The sequence below is a fragment of the Seriola aureovittata genome, chromosome 13, assembly GCF_021018895.1.
Source record: "Seriola aureovittata isolate HTS-2021-v1 ecotype China chromosome 13, ASM2101889v1, whole genome shotgun sequence".
NCBI classification, from domain to species: domain Eukaryota; kingdom Metazoa; phylum Chordata; class Actinopteri; order Carangiformes; family Carangidae; genus Seriola; species Seriola aureovittata.
This window is the reverse complement of record NC_079376.1, coordinates 13,496,433-13,511,986: the sequence shown is the minus strand read 5'-3', so window position 1 is coordinate 13,511,986 and position 15,554 is coordinate 13,496,433. Positions and strand designations below refer to the sequence as shown.

General features: G+C 42.1%; 3 protein-coding genes across 3 annotated transcripts; 1 reads left to right on the top strand and 2 right to left on the bottom strand.

Annotated features, from left to right (window-relative positions):
- Nucleotides 1-1,244: 1,244 nt before the first annotated feature.
- lrr1 (leucine rich repeat protein 1) lies at nucleotides 1,245-6,469 on the top strand. The gene is made up of 5 exons (XM_056394251.1): nucleotides 1,245-1,902; nucleotides 3,308-3,406; nucleotides 4,307-4,559; nucleotides 5,041-5,515; nucleotides 5,614-6,469. The coding sequence occupies exons 1-5, from the start codon at nucleotides 1,720-1,722 to the stop codon at nucleotides 5,867-5,869; spliced, it is 1,266 nt and encodes a 421-aa protein (XP_056250226.1). The 5' UTR covers nucleotides 1,245-1,719; the 3' UTR covers nucleotides 5,870-6,469.
- dnaaf2 (dynein axonemal assembly factor 2) lies at nucleotides 6,465-9,139 on the bottom strand. Its single transcript, XM_056394250.1, has 3 exons — nucleotides 9,063-9,139; nucleotides 7,156-8,951; nucleotides 6,465-7,064 (listed from the first exon to the last, which is right to left on the bottom strand). Exons 2-3 carry the CDS (start codon nucleotides 8,875-8,877, stop codon nucleotides 6,669-6,671), a joined length of 2,118 nt encoding a protein of 705 aa, XP_056250225.1. The 5' UTR covers nucleotides 8,878-8,951; nucleotides 9,063-9,139; the 3' UTR covers nucleotides 6,465-6,668.
- Nucleotides 9,140-11,314: 2,175 nt separating this feature from the next.
- On the bottom strand, nucleotides 11,315-15,105 carry klf11b (Kruppel like factor 11b). The gene is made up of 4 exons (XM_056394224.1): nucleotides 14,926-15,105; nucleotides 13,797-14,075; nucleotides 12,422-13,406; nucleotides 11,315-12,162 (listed from the first exon to the last, which is right to left on the bottom strand). The coding sequence occupies exons 1-4, from the start codon at nucleotides 14,962-14,964 to the stop codon at nucleotides 11,861-11,863; spliced, it is 1,605 nt and encodes a 534-aa protein (XP_056250199.1). The 5' UTR covers nucleotides 14,965-15,105; the 3' UTR covers nucleotides 11,315-11,860.
- Between the last annotated feature and the right edge of the window lie 449 nt (nucleotides 15,106-15,554).

Here is a 15,554-nt window from a genome sequence, read left to right as displayed (position 1 = left end):
TGTGCATCAGTACAGAAGATTAGAAAGAAGGGAGATCAGAGTGAAGTTTCTCCTGTGATCTTGTTGATCTGAGGTGACGATGTCAGACACTCTCAGACTCACGGCTCACTGGTACCTCTGCAGTCCCCAAGTACAAATGCAAGAGGAGAAACACTGTGGATAGATTCACGAGTAAAAACGCTGATATTCAATTACCCCAAACAACAACTTTTCATTGTGGCTGCAAGGCAGAGGGTGGTTTGTGCAAATAGGGTTTGTGCTATCTTAATGAGAAGCCCTGTAGAGGCCCCACATCTGTACACAAAGCTTTAGCTTGAAACAAAAGCAGGAGGCCACTGTCAAACTTCACTGTTAATATTTTTCCAGTCCCCACAATATGAAGAGGAGACAGAAAGGCATGATGTCGTGAAAAAAAACTCGGGAACCAGCACCACAAAAATGACAAAAATCAACACCTGACTGAACCTGATTGAATATATTATAGTAGTATAGTTTACTTTAGTAAAAGTGAAGAACTAATATCAGCAAAGTCAGAATTAAAGTACACAGTATGAAGCATAGCCTCATTCAGAGTTATGGTCTATATTATATTATGAGATTATTAGTATAGTATAGTGTTGTATAGTTTTTAGGGAAGATCTTTCTTTCTGCTGACCACTAGATGTCACCATTTTGAAGGACTATATTTACAGTATGGTTACGTTATAGGCCTATGGTTATGGTTATGAGGTTGGTTTTCATGTGTTTAAAATATGTTTTCATATATCTTCATTGATTCATGTATCAATCCAATGAATTGTTATTAACCAAACTAAAGTTTTACCAACCCATGTAGATACAGTAAAGCCTCATTCTTCAGTTGTACCTTGGAAATAGTAGTTTAAGAAAAATCTGAGCTAAAGGACCATTTAACTGCTTATTCAGGAGCTTTAAACGACATCTCATGGTCTTCTTCAGTTAATGGAGTTTGACATCAACAGTAAATATCACTCCAAATCAAAACCTCTAGAAAAAAAATATATTACACACATGAACACACTTACACACATATTGACTAAGATGATGAGTTCACTTGAGACATTATGTAACTTGGTGTTGGTTAGTTCTTTTGAAGTTATAATTGTCTGAACACTTCCTCCACCACTGGAGCTGATTATTGGTCGTGTTTTTATTATTGATACTTTGCGCAGTCAAACATCACCAGCACACAGCTGTGTTGCTTGTTAAATGTAACCTGAAGCCGTTCTGGGGTCTGTCCCTCTGCAGTCCAATGTGCGCGCGAGTAGCATTAACGCCCGCCCCATAGTCTATGCAGCCGCCTCACTGACGTCATTTCCCAAGCGCGCGGGATCGTGCTAGCGCGGCAGCTAACCGACCAACTGACACCCGAAAACTGTTTAAGACAACATAGTTATAGTTAAAGTTCGTTAAGATACTGACAAGAAAACTGCAGCTACCCTCGAAAGTTGTAGTATTCCCGCTGCATGAGGTGTCTTCTCCGGGCTTTCAGAGGCAGTTGCTGCCCTGCGGAGAGAGAAAGCTGCTGTTGTTGACATCCATGTCGACCACGGATGTTAGTCTGTCACCAGCTCCAGTGCGTAAGTAACCAGCTAGCGTTACTTTTTTGCGAAAGTTTTCCTGCTCTGGTATGCATTTAGATCCTTAGTTGACTCGGACTCGGCATTAAGCCGGATTTCAGTCTTCGGTGAACTGGTTGCGATGAAGCTGCAGTGCGATGTCGAGGTGGTGAATCGGATGCTCCCCACGTTTGGGATGAGAAGTCGAGGGAAAGGGACGAGAGCGGTGCTCTCCATCGGGAGGCATTTGGACAAGACGAGTCAGCGCAGCAACATCTACATGATGATCTGCACAGCGAAAGACAGGGCAGGATCTAAGTACAAGGTCTGTGTTGTTGTTGTTGTTGTTGTTGTTGTTGTCTTTGTTGTCTTTGTTGTTGTTGTTAGAAACTATACTGTATTTGTTGGTTGTCACAGCTGGGGTTGCATTTATAATATATCCTGGGGTGTGTCGCCTCTGTTGTTTTCCAAATCAGGCAGGCAAGATCCTTCTGGTTATATTACTGTTCAAGCTGCTTCAAGTAAAATTCAGTAGGGTTTTTCTTTTTTTATTAAACACAAGGCCTGATATTTCAAGGCCAGCTAAAGTCTGAAAACAACAGAGTAACCTATGCTAACAATACCCTCCATCATAGAGAGATACAAGAGAAGCTTTAAGAGTACAAAAACACAATGACAACGACAACCAATGTTAAATTTAGTTTAGCCCCATTAAACACATCTTGTAGTAATGTATTGAATGACGGTTCTTTTCACATTTTCTGCTCACAAGTCTAGGATCTTTTGTTATTTTGAGGCTGTTTATGTAGCATCTGTTTATGTTTCAGCCACAGATCCACCCATTTTCTAAACTTTTTGTCCTCTGTCTTGGGGCAGGAGACTCGAGACTATCCCAGCATGTATATGCTATTATTTTATTTTATTTATTTAAACATAAGGATTAAATTTGCCTAAGTCAGTCCTCCGATTAAGGGCAAAGATTGTACATGAAGTCATGTTGTTACTGACCTGATGAGTGAAATATTTACTCATTAACATCAGCTCAGAAATAGTTTTGTGACTGTAATTCTCCCTTATGTTGTTTTTGGTCTTTTCCTCCTTTCAACTATAAGTATCAAAAAAAGAAAATATTTTGATGCAAAAAGGAAATATATACAGTCTGATACATTCGTACACAGACTAAATCCCTTGGTCACATTGTAACAAAGCATTTTAGTTTCTGCAAGGTCATCTAATTTACATGCTACATTCCTCTTAGCTGTTATAATAAGTATTGTTCAAAAAGACATAAAAATGAAAGGCCATGGTATTAATTTATCAACCCATAACCAAATCTTCTGTCATCGTTTCTTTTTTAAATTTACTGTATCACACAGACATTGGCAAAACATCAACCTTTATTGACTGTATTGTTGCGTTTTAGTTTACTCAATCCCCAGAGCCACTTAAATCTACTTTTATTTAATCATTCATCATTGTCTTTCTCAAAAAGACCTAGATTGGAAACCATAGGAAGTATTGTTTTTTGTTATTGTTTCTCAAAAACTTGTCTCTGATTTATAGCTCTGAGTCATACCTCCCTAAATTCAGTCTAAACCAGCTTGATGACATAAAGGTTGAAATGCTTTCAGTAATCCTGTCTACACTTGTAAAGTGATTCACTCATTGCACACCCTAATGTTGTGAAATGGATTTTTCCTTTACTCACATCTGCCAACTTTCTATTGCAGCTAAAAGACAACATAGAGAAGTTCTTCACGTGGTTTGTGGAAGAGGGCAAGGCCACTGTGAGATTAAAGGAACCTGCTGTTGACATTTGTTTGAGCAAGGTACGTCATCCAGCGTGTTGTAATTACAGTCTGTGCACGAAGGTGTTTATAATTGGGGAACAAGATCTTCAGACTTATGAAGTTGCAATTTCATTCTCATTTCTTAGAAAAATTAGTCACAGGTGATTCAAAAATGACATGCAGGTCTTTTGTTGAAAAGTGTAAGAAGTACACTTATTAATAGTGTTGTTTACTCTTTTCTAAGATGTACAATACAGGGAGAGAACAACACAGGAGTCAGAGACAAGAGTCAGGCTGTTCACGCGCTAATTTTTCAACGAGACAGACACATACCCTTGTTTTGACTGCAGCCAGTGCCTGGATAGACACCATAGCAGCCTCATTGTTTCCAGCTGCTGTAAAGCTCTTCTGGTTGTTTTCAAACAGTGGTGACCTTTCACCCAGATTCTAACATAGTTCAACCCGTCACATTGACAGAAACACACTCACATACCCACAAACTGACTGACACCACATAATGCAGGTAAACAAGGAAAACAAAAAGTCTAATTACCCTGCCAAGCCACAATTTTATAAACACCATGATACCCCGAGCAGAGACTATGGCCTAAAACCATGATGATACCTTTTAAATTTAAATGAACATTTCAGTGTTTAAAAACGTTGAGTATTGGATTGTACAGGTTTTCAGAAATGGCATCTAATCCTTGTACTTTCCATCCTGAATCACTCACACATTTTTTATTCCCAACTGCAAAAAGTTCATCATGTTCATTCAAAGGAAGTGTGTCAGGATATTCTAGGCTAGTGAATTTAGGTTAGATATTTCAAAGTGGTTCATACACAACCACCCAAGAAGAAACTGTGAAACTCTGCTGTTTCTGTCACTTGTTCATCTATCAAACTGTCTTTAACGTTATTAAATTTATTTATTTATAGGCTGATGCAAATAGCTTGAAAAACTTCCTCTCAGCTGCTCGTTTGGCAGACAGAGGAAGCGACACGAGCAGCCTTCCGCTATCCACACTCACTCCTGTTCGCGCCAGAGATGTAGAGCAACCCAAGAAGAAACTCACCATCGTCTCCAAGAAGGACTACCCTCTTACTTCCAACTTCCCCTACTCTCTGGAGCAGCTGCAGGTCTCCTACTGCAAACTTTCACGTGTGGACATGCGGATGCTGTCCCTCAAAGGTAAAGTCAGGTGATTAGGTTGTCGGCCCTGTGCTTAAAATTATATTCTGGCCTCTTGATTTGGTAGTGCTTCATTCATGTTTTGTTTCTGCACTTGACTCCCTTTTATTTTTATAGACAAGTTGACAGAACATTGATAAGTTTAATGTTTGACAGGTTTAAAGCGGGAATCCATCAGTTTTACACATGGATGTCAGTTTACTTGCCATAAAGATTCCTAGTCAACCTGTCAAAGTAGTTGTATAATGTCTTCTGTGAGTCTGGAGGGACCTTTCCAAAGTGTGAGAAAGTAACCTTGATAGGTTGCATTATGGGAACTGTAGAATCCAGTGCTTTAAGAGCTTGACCCTTACTAGTGACAGAAAGTTAGAATATCTCAACTTCTACTGCTGATATCTTTTTTCTTTCAAAATCTCTCTCTCGCAGTTTTATTAGTGTAGTGTTAAGTAGTGGTAACTTTTCTTCCGCTATTTTTTTGCAGCTCTCCGCAAGCTCGACCTCAGCAACAACCACATCAAGAAACTCCCTGCCACCATTGGAGACCTCAGCTGCCTGTCTGAACTCATCCTCCACAACAACCACCTGGAAGCCTTCAGCGAGGCCCTGTGCCTGTCCACCCTGCAGCGGACCCTCCAGCTCCTGGACCTCAGCCAGAATCGACTGCAGTCCCTCCCCGCTCAGTTCTGCCAGCTCAGAGAACTAGTGAACCTCAAACTGGATGACAATGAGCTTGTTTGTTTGCCATTCCACATCGGGCGACTCGCGAAGTTGAGGTTCCTGTCAGCCGCGCACAACCAGCTGGCTGTGCTGCCCAGTGACTTCCGCAAGCTGAGTCTGGAGAACCTGGACTTGTTTGGAAACCCATTTATCCAGCCCAATCCTCTGGACCACACAATGCAGCTCACATTCCCCCTTCCGCTTCAAGAGATGGCTTCCAGAGCTGTGTCCAACCTCAGGTTAGAGTTAAACATGGTCAGAATATCATTTATTTAGTATGCGGATTGTTCTTAGAGCAAACTCATGAAATCCTAACTCTTTCTGATTCCCTTCACAGGATACCATACGGACCTCACCTCATCCCTGCCCACTTGTGTCAGGACCTCGAACTAGCCAAGACCTGCGACTGCGGTCGTGTCTGCATCAGTTTCTACATCAAGACGGCGGTTAGCATGAATTTGCACCAAGTCTCACACACAGTGGTCCTGGTGGACGACATGGGTGGCACAGATGCACCCGTGCAGCAGCACTTCTGCTCCCTCTCCTGCTACTCCGAATTCTTAGACAACTCCCTCCAAAGAGGAATCAGATGAGCAGCAACAAACTCTGGTTTTACTGAAAACACACCAACAGCTGGAAATTGCTGTGGATACGGCAGTAGTTTGCAAGTTGTGAGACACTGTATCTGAGGAGACAATAACAAGAGGAATCTGCAGTAGTAAATAGCTCAGTGGTACAGCTTTCTGGTAATGCCTTTAAATAAAAGGACAGTGTTGACTCTGTTAACCTTTGTTTTTAAAGTGCTGCCTGTTTTACCGTTACATTCAACTTATAATGCACTTCCCACAAGGATGGACTAAGAGACGAGCACTAGTACCTTCATACCTGCTCTGACTGTATCTACAGGACACTGACTGTATGTAATGATAGTGGGCAGTAATACTGACACAAGATGAATCTCATACGTTGTCTCTTTCTGTTCTTCCTGCCTCCAAGAGAAAAATGCAGGTTCCCCTACTGACCTACTTCTACTAAGCAGGGGAATAAAGACATCAGATAAATCTTCTGAACAGAGTGCCTCAGGGTCCGTAAGCGTCACCGAAAGGGAGTTGGTTTTTACTGTGCTAATGACCCACAACTTTTTTATATACATGTGAAAAGTTAAATAAAATAAAAGTATTCACTGTCTTGTCTTTAGTAGTTTATTCTGGGATATACAAAATTATTCATGTGTCATTTTTGTCATATACTTGGATTATGTAACTGAAGAGAGAGGTCAGATTTTAATACCTGAACAATGTTTAATATGAGACATTGCAGACGTTAACTGAGATTACTTGCTTTTAAAACTGCTGCAATACAAGAAAACCCCTCAACTCTTTCACACAGTCCTCAGTCCAGCTCATAGATCAGGCTGTTTTGGAAGATGAACCCAACAGAAGTGGAATGATCACTGATGACTGTTTCGTTTCCATCTTTATCAATTTCCCTCAACAGGGCTGGTGGTGACTTGTTGTCACGCTCTGCAGTTTGAAAGATCTCTTCTGTCGGCAAGTCGTCCTCGTCCATGTCCTTCGTCTCCTCCTGCTTTCCTGAATCTGAAACCCTAATCGACTCATTTGCTTTATCTGTTGCAGGCACTTCAGTCCCCTGGGAAATGCAGCAGTCCTTTACAGTGTCGTGGTTTGAAGTGGTGGCCACAGCTGGCGTGGGAGACGCAGTAATGGCAGCAGTAGTGTGGGACTCCTCACTGGATGTGTGATTCAGAAATGTAGCATCTGCTTCCAGCTAGAAGAGAGACATATAAAAGCTGAAAGAATTTAGTAGATAAGGTCAATCACATTTCTACCTTCAACCAGATTGTCAGGATTTATCTTACCTGTTCACTTCCTTGTACATTTTCTTTTGTCTTTTCAGCCTCCTCTTGGATGTCTGAAGTCTTCATTTTGGGTGTTGATTCCAAACATGAGTTCAGATTTACTTCTCCCCCTTCACTTGTGTCACAGGCGTGTTCAGAAGTTATTAAAAGGGACTGGCTTTCTGTCAATCTTCCATCTTCTTTCTCATCTTCTTGTTTCTGCTCTTTCAATTCTTCCTCCTCTACTTCACTTTCAGAAATCTTGTCACTTTTTCGATCCTCAACTCTTCTTTCCTCTTCCCTCTCCGAACCAATTTTAACTTCAATTTTTTCTTCTTTTCTCTTCTGCTCTCTCCATTTTTCCTCCTCACCTAATACACTTTCCTCCCCCTCTACGCCCTCCTGACCTTTCCCCATCTGATCATCTCCTTCTTCCTCCTCTTCACCTTTCCCTACCTTTGTCTGCTGCTTCAGATCCTCCTCTTCAACTTCCTTTTTCTCCTCAACACCTGTTTGGTCCTCCTCACCTTCCTTACTTCCCGTCCTCTGCTCTTTACATTTAACCTCCTCATTTTCCTTTCCCTTCCCTTCACCGTCACCTACACCCTGAGCATCGCTAACAGTGGTAGCAGGCCCTAAAGCAAAATCGAAAGCCTCATTAGATGGGAGAACAGGCAGTGTGACTGTCAGCTGTCCTCTCTGTTTGTTGAACTTTGCCTCTCCTTTGTCTTCATCCACAGGGTAGGCTAGAGGCAGCTCCAGTCTGTAAGCTGGTTTCTTGGAGTCTAGCAGCAGGCTTCTCTCTTTTACCTCAAGGCTGGTGTCTGTGATGGACTTCAGTAGCGGCATGTCGATGGTGACCACTATCTCTTTGGGCCTGGGGCTCCTGGCTGAGTCTCTGGAGTATCTAAAGTCCTGCAGGTCAACAAAAGATCGATATTTTATGGTGTAGTTCGGTTTGGTTGGCTCTTTAGTTTTCTGAGGCTGGATCTGGAAACTTGCAGGTTGGACATCACTGCTGTTTTTTGTTGCAGGAGAATCTGTAGGTTTTGTTTGTGAGGATGTGGTAGGTCTTTTTTCATCTGGGAATGGGAAGGCAAGAGGGTCAGGCTTCTCTGAGGGCTCCTTGGCTTTGTATCCAGGTATGGGTTTTCGGATGACACAAGGCCGAGGGGTGCCCTTGTACCTGGTATTCATCTCTCGCACGTTGTTTTTGTCCAGAGTCACTTTAAAAGCATTTTGGATCCCCTGAATGGCCGTGTTGTCGACCATATCCATGAATCTCTTATTTTTGCTCGCTATGTAGAGAGTGTCAGGGTGGAAAATAACATCATAGATCACAATCTTGTTCCCTTTTGGATCTGTGTCTGGTCTCCCTGGATGCAGACTGTGAGGTAAGGACCAGCACTGCCCTCTGCGGCCGTACTCCGACATACCACACTCACATGCAGGCCTACCAATTTTATCATTGGCACAGATATTGATAAAACACTTCTGCTTGCCGTTCACGCTCGTTTTGAGAGACCTAGAGGGTTCCGGGTGGATAAACTCGATGGTGTTTCCTCTCTCCTGCTCCAAAAGTTTGATCTCCTCTTCATACCTTTTCTTATTCTCGGGGTCTGATAATTCTTGTGCGTATTCGCGTAGCAGTCCCCGGAATTTCTCGTCTTTGAAAGCTTTTGTCAGTCTGTCGATTTCATCCACTGTCATGTCTAGTTCTTTTAACTTTTCTCCGACCTCCATGCTGGTGATTGCGAGGAGGAAACGTTGAGGTGGTTGAAGTTAACGGACAAAATCTACCGGCCAACTTTCCTGACCTAGACGTCCAAAAAAACAGTTTAGAGGCGAAGTTAAAATTTGACACATTAACTGCTACAATCTGGTCTCGATAAAATACGAAAAGTACGCAGCATTTGTCACGTTTTTACCTTCAGTTGAATGTGTTTTAGCTCGTGTTGTGCGGCCACAAACTCCAAACGGCAGAAAAACTACCACGTCCCGGTTGTGTTGATGTAACCATAGCAACACGAGGGCCAATGCAACAAGAAAACACTTCCCCGAGAAACATTCTCATGCACATTCGACACGTTGGTAAATTATTTTAATTACATAATTAATTTAATTACAAGTGAGAAACAATTATCAATATGCCATAAACATAAATAAAATCAGATCATTGCACTTACAGTGTCTTCCAGGCAATGTCCAGGCAATAGAATTTGCCATATATTACCATGAATGATTTCAGTTGTAATAAAGTAATAAAAATATATATATAGTTTATTTTATTGCCAAACATTTACATTTAATCAATTTTAAATTACATGCATACGATGAAATGTGCAAGGGGTGTGAATACTTTACAGTTATTTTATCCTACTCACACATTTTAGTACAAACAGGGCCTACCCTTGCCATGTTTATAGATTTATACCATTCGTACTCCATATTGCTTAAAATACTTACATTTTCATGAATATCTCCCTAATTAAATCCAACTGAAAATAGTTGTTAATTGAGGAAAATATTAAATTTTACATTATTTATCGATTCAACCCACAAATCAATTATTTTTGTTTTGTTTCCTTATGGACAAATGAACTTGCCATTAAAATGCCCTTTATAGTTACACTATACCGTTTATATGCTCCTTACCGAATGTAAACGAATACATTTAAAACATTTAATTTACTGTTTAAAGAAAACTACACTTGATACTCAAATTGACAATTTAAGATAATCTGTTTGGAATCATACAGTGAAGTCTGGATGAGTACAGTGGACCTTTTGACAATACCACCTCATTAATAACTGTGATTCCATAAAAGCAAACCCCTCAATTATATGCTACTGTAATTAATCTTCCTATGAGCAAAGTGAATTATGTTACTTTTATAAAGAAATGTCATTTATGTCACATTCATTTAGTAAGTGATACACAAAGGAACAGTATAGTACAACAAAATAAACTGAAGGGGGCAAAAGACTAAAGAGAATAAGGATAATTACTCCTTGTCACCAAAAATCATCAAATCATATAATGAATATTTGGTATTGAAATTTGAATGTCCTTGCAGATGAATAAAGTTTGAGTTCCCTGGTTACAAATAGCATTGGCAAAGGACAAACAACCTAGTTTCATGTTAAGGTAATAATCATGATAAATAAAGTGTCTATCTATAAGCGCCAAATGTGAAGTGTGTGAAAATATTGTCACCTACATGTTTTTGCGATCGTGTCTTAATACTGTATCATCTGTTCAATGGTGATGTGACATTTCCCTACCCGCAGGTGTCGCTGCAGACCACCGCTCATGTGGCACACGGCCAGTGAGTATGTCGGTCAGTAAGGCAAAGGGGCGGGTATGCAGGGAAGGGAAGTGATTGGTCGCACCCCCAACAGTTCATATTTCTCACTGTCTGATTGGAAGGGGTTTGCTGTTACTAGGTGTGGGACCACTGCTTATGAATGTGTGTATGAGAGAGGATAGATGAAGCACAGGGAGCCAGTCTTAGTCCAGAACCATAGTTTCTTTTTATTGTTTACATTATAAAATTTCCAGTTGCAAACTGCAGAACTGTCTGCAGGTGAAGTGTGAATACTTAAAACCACTTTCTCTTAGTCCATGTATTTTTCTAGGGTAGGCTCAGTATAGTCAGTTCTTTGCAAAAATATACCAGACTGATAAAAGATTTTTGAATGAAAAAAATTCTGTGCTGTATTATGCAACAACCACACAGCCCCACCGCCTCCATGTTCCCATGTGACAGGGCTGAATGGGCTCAAGTGATCTGTTAATGAACTCCAATACAAGGCAAACAAATCTCTGTCTGTTTTTGTCTGCCCTGACTCATCAAGCATTCTGGCTCTGAGCTAATGAATAGGACAAAATGTCTGCAGATGGTCTCACAAGAGCTTTTATAACACCAAAAAAAAAAGAAAAATCGTTCAGCCAGCAGGAAGCAACCCACAGGCTAGTCAGCACATTTTAAAGGACACGAGTGAGCTTCAGCTGACAAGAGGGGGGCGGCGGTGGGGGGCAGTCACTGTGTGACGCACACAGGATGTGGGCAGACTCACTGCATTTCTGTGTGAGATGACCAAAGATTACTGACTATACTTTGATCCCACATCATTTTCCCAGGATTAGATACTGGAAAGTCACAAAGAGAACAGAAAATGACTTGTTTCATATTTTTTTTTATTACAAATATGTATTAAATAATATGAAAAGTTAGACAGGGAGATACAATCAAAGTATAATCATGGTATTGTTGATTAATATTTATATTTACATTGTTTTGTGTCAATATTTTCCCAAATATGACAAATAAATGCATTTCATAGTAAAACAAACAGTACATTCACATAGACATATATATATACATATATATATATATATATATATATATATATATATATATATATATTAACACAAAAAAGAAAAAGTGTTGTGGGAGGGGTGGAGAAAGTGAAATGTATAAGACAAACTTCATACATAGGCTTTGGCAAGGGTGCATCACTTATATCAAAGTAAACATAAGAATCCTTTAGAGAAAAATACACATACAAATGAGCAGTAGAGCAGTAGAGAGGAAATAAAGAGTCCAGTGCATGTGTTTTTTTTTTCATTCCCATGAGTAAAAGAGCAGCAACATTGTGTGCTTGGCTGCACCCTATATCCCTGTGGCATCTTGGGAGTGGGTAGGGTGGCAGTGTTGATTGTCTACTTTGAACTGGCAGGTACCAGCATGCTTAGTGTGGCAAGGCCAGGTTTTGAGGGAGGTGTTTTGCCAGCAGCCATTTTGTTCAAGCTCCTAACATCAGCCTGCCAAGAAGGAATTTTCTTTGTGGTCATGTGGCGTCGTGCATGTTTGGTGAGGTGATCACTGCGCATGAAGCGCCGGTCACACACGGGACAGACAAATTTTTTTTCCCCAGTGTGTGTTCGCCGGTGACGGGAGAGCTCGTCAGAGCGGGCAAACCTCTTATCACAGCCGTCCCAGCTACAGCTGAAAGGCTTCTCACCTAAGAGAGGGAAAGAGAGGAAAAACATGGAGTAGGGAGTCAGCAAGTGAGTCACACTGCAGTCATGAAATCTTCACGCGTCACAGTGCCCTGTTTGACATAAAACAATGAGCTCACTCTCTTCCATCAAGAATAACAAGACCAAAGAAGGAATGCTTTACAAACAGGATGCAGCACTCATCTGCTGTACACACATTCTATTCCACATCCTCACACAATTTTACGAAACCAAACTCTTGAAAGTGCTGTAAACGCTCACCTGTGTGTGTTCGAAGGTGAGCCTTGAGGTGTGAGCTCTTGAAGTATGTCTTCCTGCAGCCTGGAAAGTTGCAGACATAGTTTCTCCTGCGGGAAAAGTCCATTTTTGTGGATGCGGTGTTGCTGCTGGGCCCCGCTGGCACATACACAGGCGCCGGGGCCAGAGGTAGCAGCTTGGTGTTGCCCAGGGTCATGACAGTCTGAGAGCAGTGAGGGGCCTGAGAGACTGAGGACTGAGGGAGAACCAGCATCACCGTGCCCTGTGGCACTGCTGAGCCTACGATGAGGGACTGCTGGACAGGGGTGGTGTTAGCTGAGGTGGGCTGGGGGAGGATGGGTGTGGTGGCAGTCCGAATTCCACTACTGGATGTCTGAACCGCGCTGGGGATGAAGGCTGATATTATCCCTGATTGGCTGCTGACAGGGAACATCTGGCAGATGATTTGAGGGCTGGTGACTGGAGGTGGGGACAGGGTTGCAGGAACAGAGGGAGGGAGTGGGCTGTTTTGCGGTTGAGTATTGAGAAGAGTTGGGGTGGGGACATTGTCCAAACAGGATTTTGAGGGACTGGGCTGCTGTTCTGTCTTTAACTGTGTGAGAGGAGCAGGAGGAGATGGATGTGTGATTACATGCTCAGTCTTTGTCATGTGTTGCTGCTGCTGCTGCTGCTGTTGCAGTTGTTGCTGCTGGCAGACCATTGTAGCCATTACAGAGTCTCTAGTTTTCTCTGAATTGGGGGCTACTGGAATGTGGTGTTGGCAGGGGGTGCTGTCTGCGGTGTGGCGGATGACGCTGGTCACCATGGCTCTACAGGACTGTGATGGAGGGGGGAGAGAAGGGGCCTTTTCAGTAATGGGTGCCTGGGCAGGTTGATGGAGTCCGGACCCACAGGGCTTTGTAGACACAGCCAGGCTGGAGCTTGACTGGAGGCCAGTGCTGGATGTTGAAGTCTCAACAAAGCTGGGGCTGTGAGGGGGAGTCATACACTAGAAAGAGAAGGGAGATATAAAGGTAAAGGAATTGAAGGGTACCCCAATACCATAATATCATGGTGTGTTTCCCTAGTTTTACAGGGAACTGTGTTTACAAAGATAAGTATCACCAGTGGCATGCAGGTACACATAAGAATAATGATCACTCTGAGCTATCAACTGAGATTTTATGACCCTGCATCTGCAAGGACAAACTTTGTCTGAGGGTCAACCCCCAGTCTCATGTCATAAACTACAGATATCTTTAGTCATTAAATCAAACGGCCTTGGGGTTTAATGTCAGCCTTGACATTCAGGAATATGTTTTACTAATCAAACATCAGTTATCTCATTGGTTTTACAGCTCTGTGTGATTTCAATATATATATATAAGGAGTGTCTTACCAGAGAGGAGAGAGACACAAAGTCCTTTGGGGGCTCTGGAATTTCTGGCGGCAGGAGGGAGTCACAAGAGTCCGAAGCCGGGGTGAGCGGTCTGGGCTTGCAGGGGGTTGGCCTGTTGCTGCCGAGGAAGAGGCCCTGGCCCCAAGAGCTCATACACACCAGCGCTTCAGCTGCCTCCAGGTCCGTGTACTCCAGGCCATTGGTTCCACTGGAGGCAGACTGTTCGCTGTCATGCCGCCTTCTCTTTGCGTAGGACCGACAATGATCCATGTACTCAGTCTGAAAGGAACAATAAATAAACATCAGACAAAGGAGACAGAAAAAAAGTATTGCCACATCATTTAGTTTTCACGGGTAATTTCAACTGCATGATACGCTGTGTTGATTCAACTTCGACTCAGATCTGATAATGGCATAAATACAAACAAAAGGGAAGATTTCTATTCTACTAACCAGAATGGAAAAAAATCTTCCAATTTCCAGTTATATATTTAGTCACTGTTCCTGTATCTGAAGTTCCCGGGCCAAACTGCATGATGCTGCCAATAAGGGAGAGGGGGTGTTGGTGACTACACCCCAGCCCAGCATGCACTAGCTTTGGCTCAGAGCCAGGACACCTCCCATTGCCAAATATAGACCAAACAGTGACGTGCTGCCGAGATGAGCCATGTGAAATCCCCATAAAGCGGGTTTACATCAGGAAGTAGGCTTATCACGTTACAACTTTGATATACATTTTTACAGTAAACAAATCATGTAATTGATCCTAAATAAAAACTTATCCAGGTGACACTGACAGGCTCCCGTACAAAATTACACTGTTTGCTCAGATAGACAGAGAGACATGGGGTATTGCATTTTAAAGACTCAATAAAAATGCAAATGCAAAATTGCAATATAAATGTGTAATTAAAAAAAGTATTTCCAATTTAATTTAGTCGGGTTGAGTTGGAACCACTGGGATGTTAACGTGACACCAAATAATATTAATAAAAAATACACAAAAATGTTGAACTACGCTGACGACTTGGCTTGAGTACTGAAATATCAAATCAATCAGTAAACAACTGACTGACACTGGACTGAAGGGTAAACACAAAATAAATATCCGTTTAAAGAATTATCTTACCCCGTGTGAGTCCATCTCCGTGAATTTTCGCGATGGCATTGAGGAATAAAATATTTAAATAACACTTTTCTGTTGTCAAAGCCAGTATAGAACAAAGAGACGGCGGTTGCCAGTGCTGCTGCCTGTACTGTGGTATGGTTGAGGTGGTTTTTTTCTCTGACTGGCTGCCTTTTCTCTCAGCTGTGTGTGTAAAACATAGGGAGGAGAAAAAAAAGAAAAAGAAAAACAAAACTCACAACACGCACCGGCGGGTGGCAACACTCGGCCAATCATAATCGAGTGTGTGCAGAGCTCCAGCCAATATGAGAGCAGAGAGCGCGTGAACAGTGCGTGCTCGCTGGACGGTTGGAGGAAATAGGGTGCGTGGCCGTTGGTGGGCGTGGCCGCGGAGTCAGCAGTGTCAGGGTAAACCCGATGAACTGCCAGCCGACAAACTAGGCGAAAGGTCGATCCAGTCTATGATATGTTCACGTGCTGTGGGAACAGCCTGCTGAAAACGACCCGACGGCTAGATGCTACAACATATAAGTCATTAAAAGAAATAAATTACCAAATAAACACTCTATTCGCCATCCAACATTGTGAATCAAATTACTTGATATCTTTTAATGAGGAGAAATCGCATAATA

Coding starts and splice junctions, on each gene's coding strand:
- lrr1 (XM_056394251.1), top strand. CDS start 1,720: ATGAAGCTGCAGTGCGATGTCGAGGTGGTGAATCGGATGCTCCCCACG. Junction 1,903..3,307: donor GGGCAGGATCTAAGTACAAG/GTCTGTGTTGTT, acceptor TTTCTATTGCAG/CTAAAAGACAACATAGAGAA. Junction 5,516..5,613: donor AGAGCTGTGTCCAACCTCAG/GTTAGAGTTAAA, acceptor TTCCCTTCACAG/GATACCATACGGACCTCACC.
- dnaaf2 (XM_056394250.1), bottom strand. CDS start 8,877: ATGGAGGTCGGAGAAAAGTTAAAAGAACTAGACATGACAGTGGATGAA. Junction 7,065..7,155: donor ATGTACAAGGAAGTGAACAG/GTAAGATAAATC, acceptor TCTCTCTTCTAG/CTGGAAGCAGATGCTACATT.
- klf11b (XM_056394224.1), bottom strand. CDS start 14,964: ATGCCATCGCGAAAATTCACGGAGATGGACTCACACGGG. Junction 14,076..14,925: donor CGGAGATGGACTCACACGGG/GTAAGATAATTC, acceptor TGTTCCTTTCAG/ACTGAGTACATGGATCATTG. Junction 12,163..12,421: donor TCACCTTCGAACACACACAG/GTGAGCGTTTAC, acceptor TCCCTCTCTTAG/GTGAGAAGCCTTTCAGCTGT.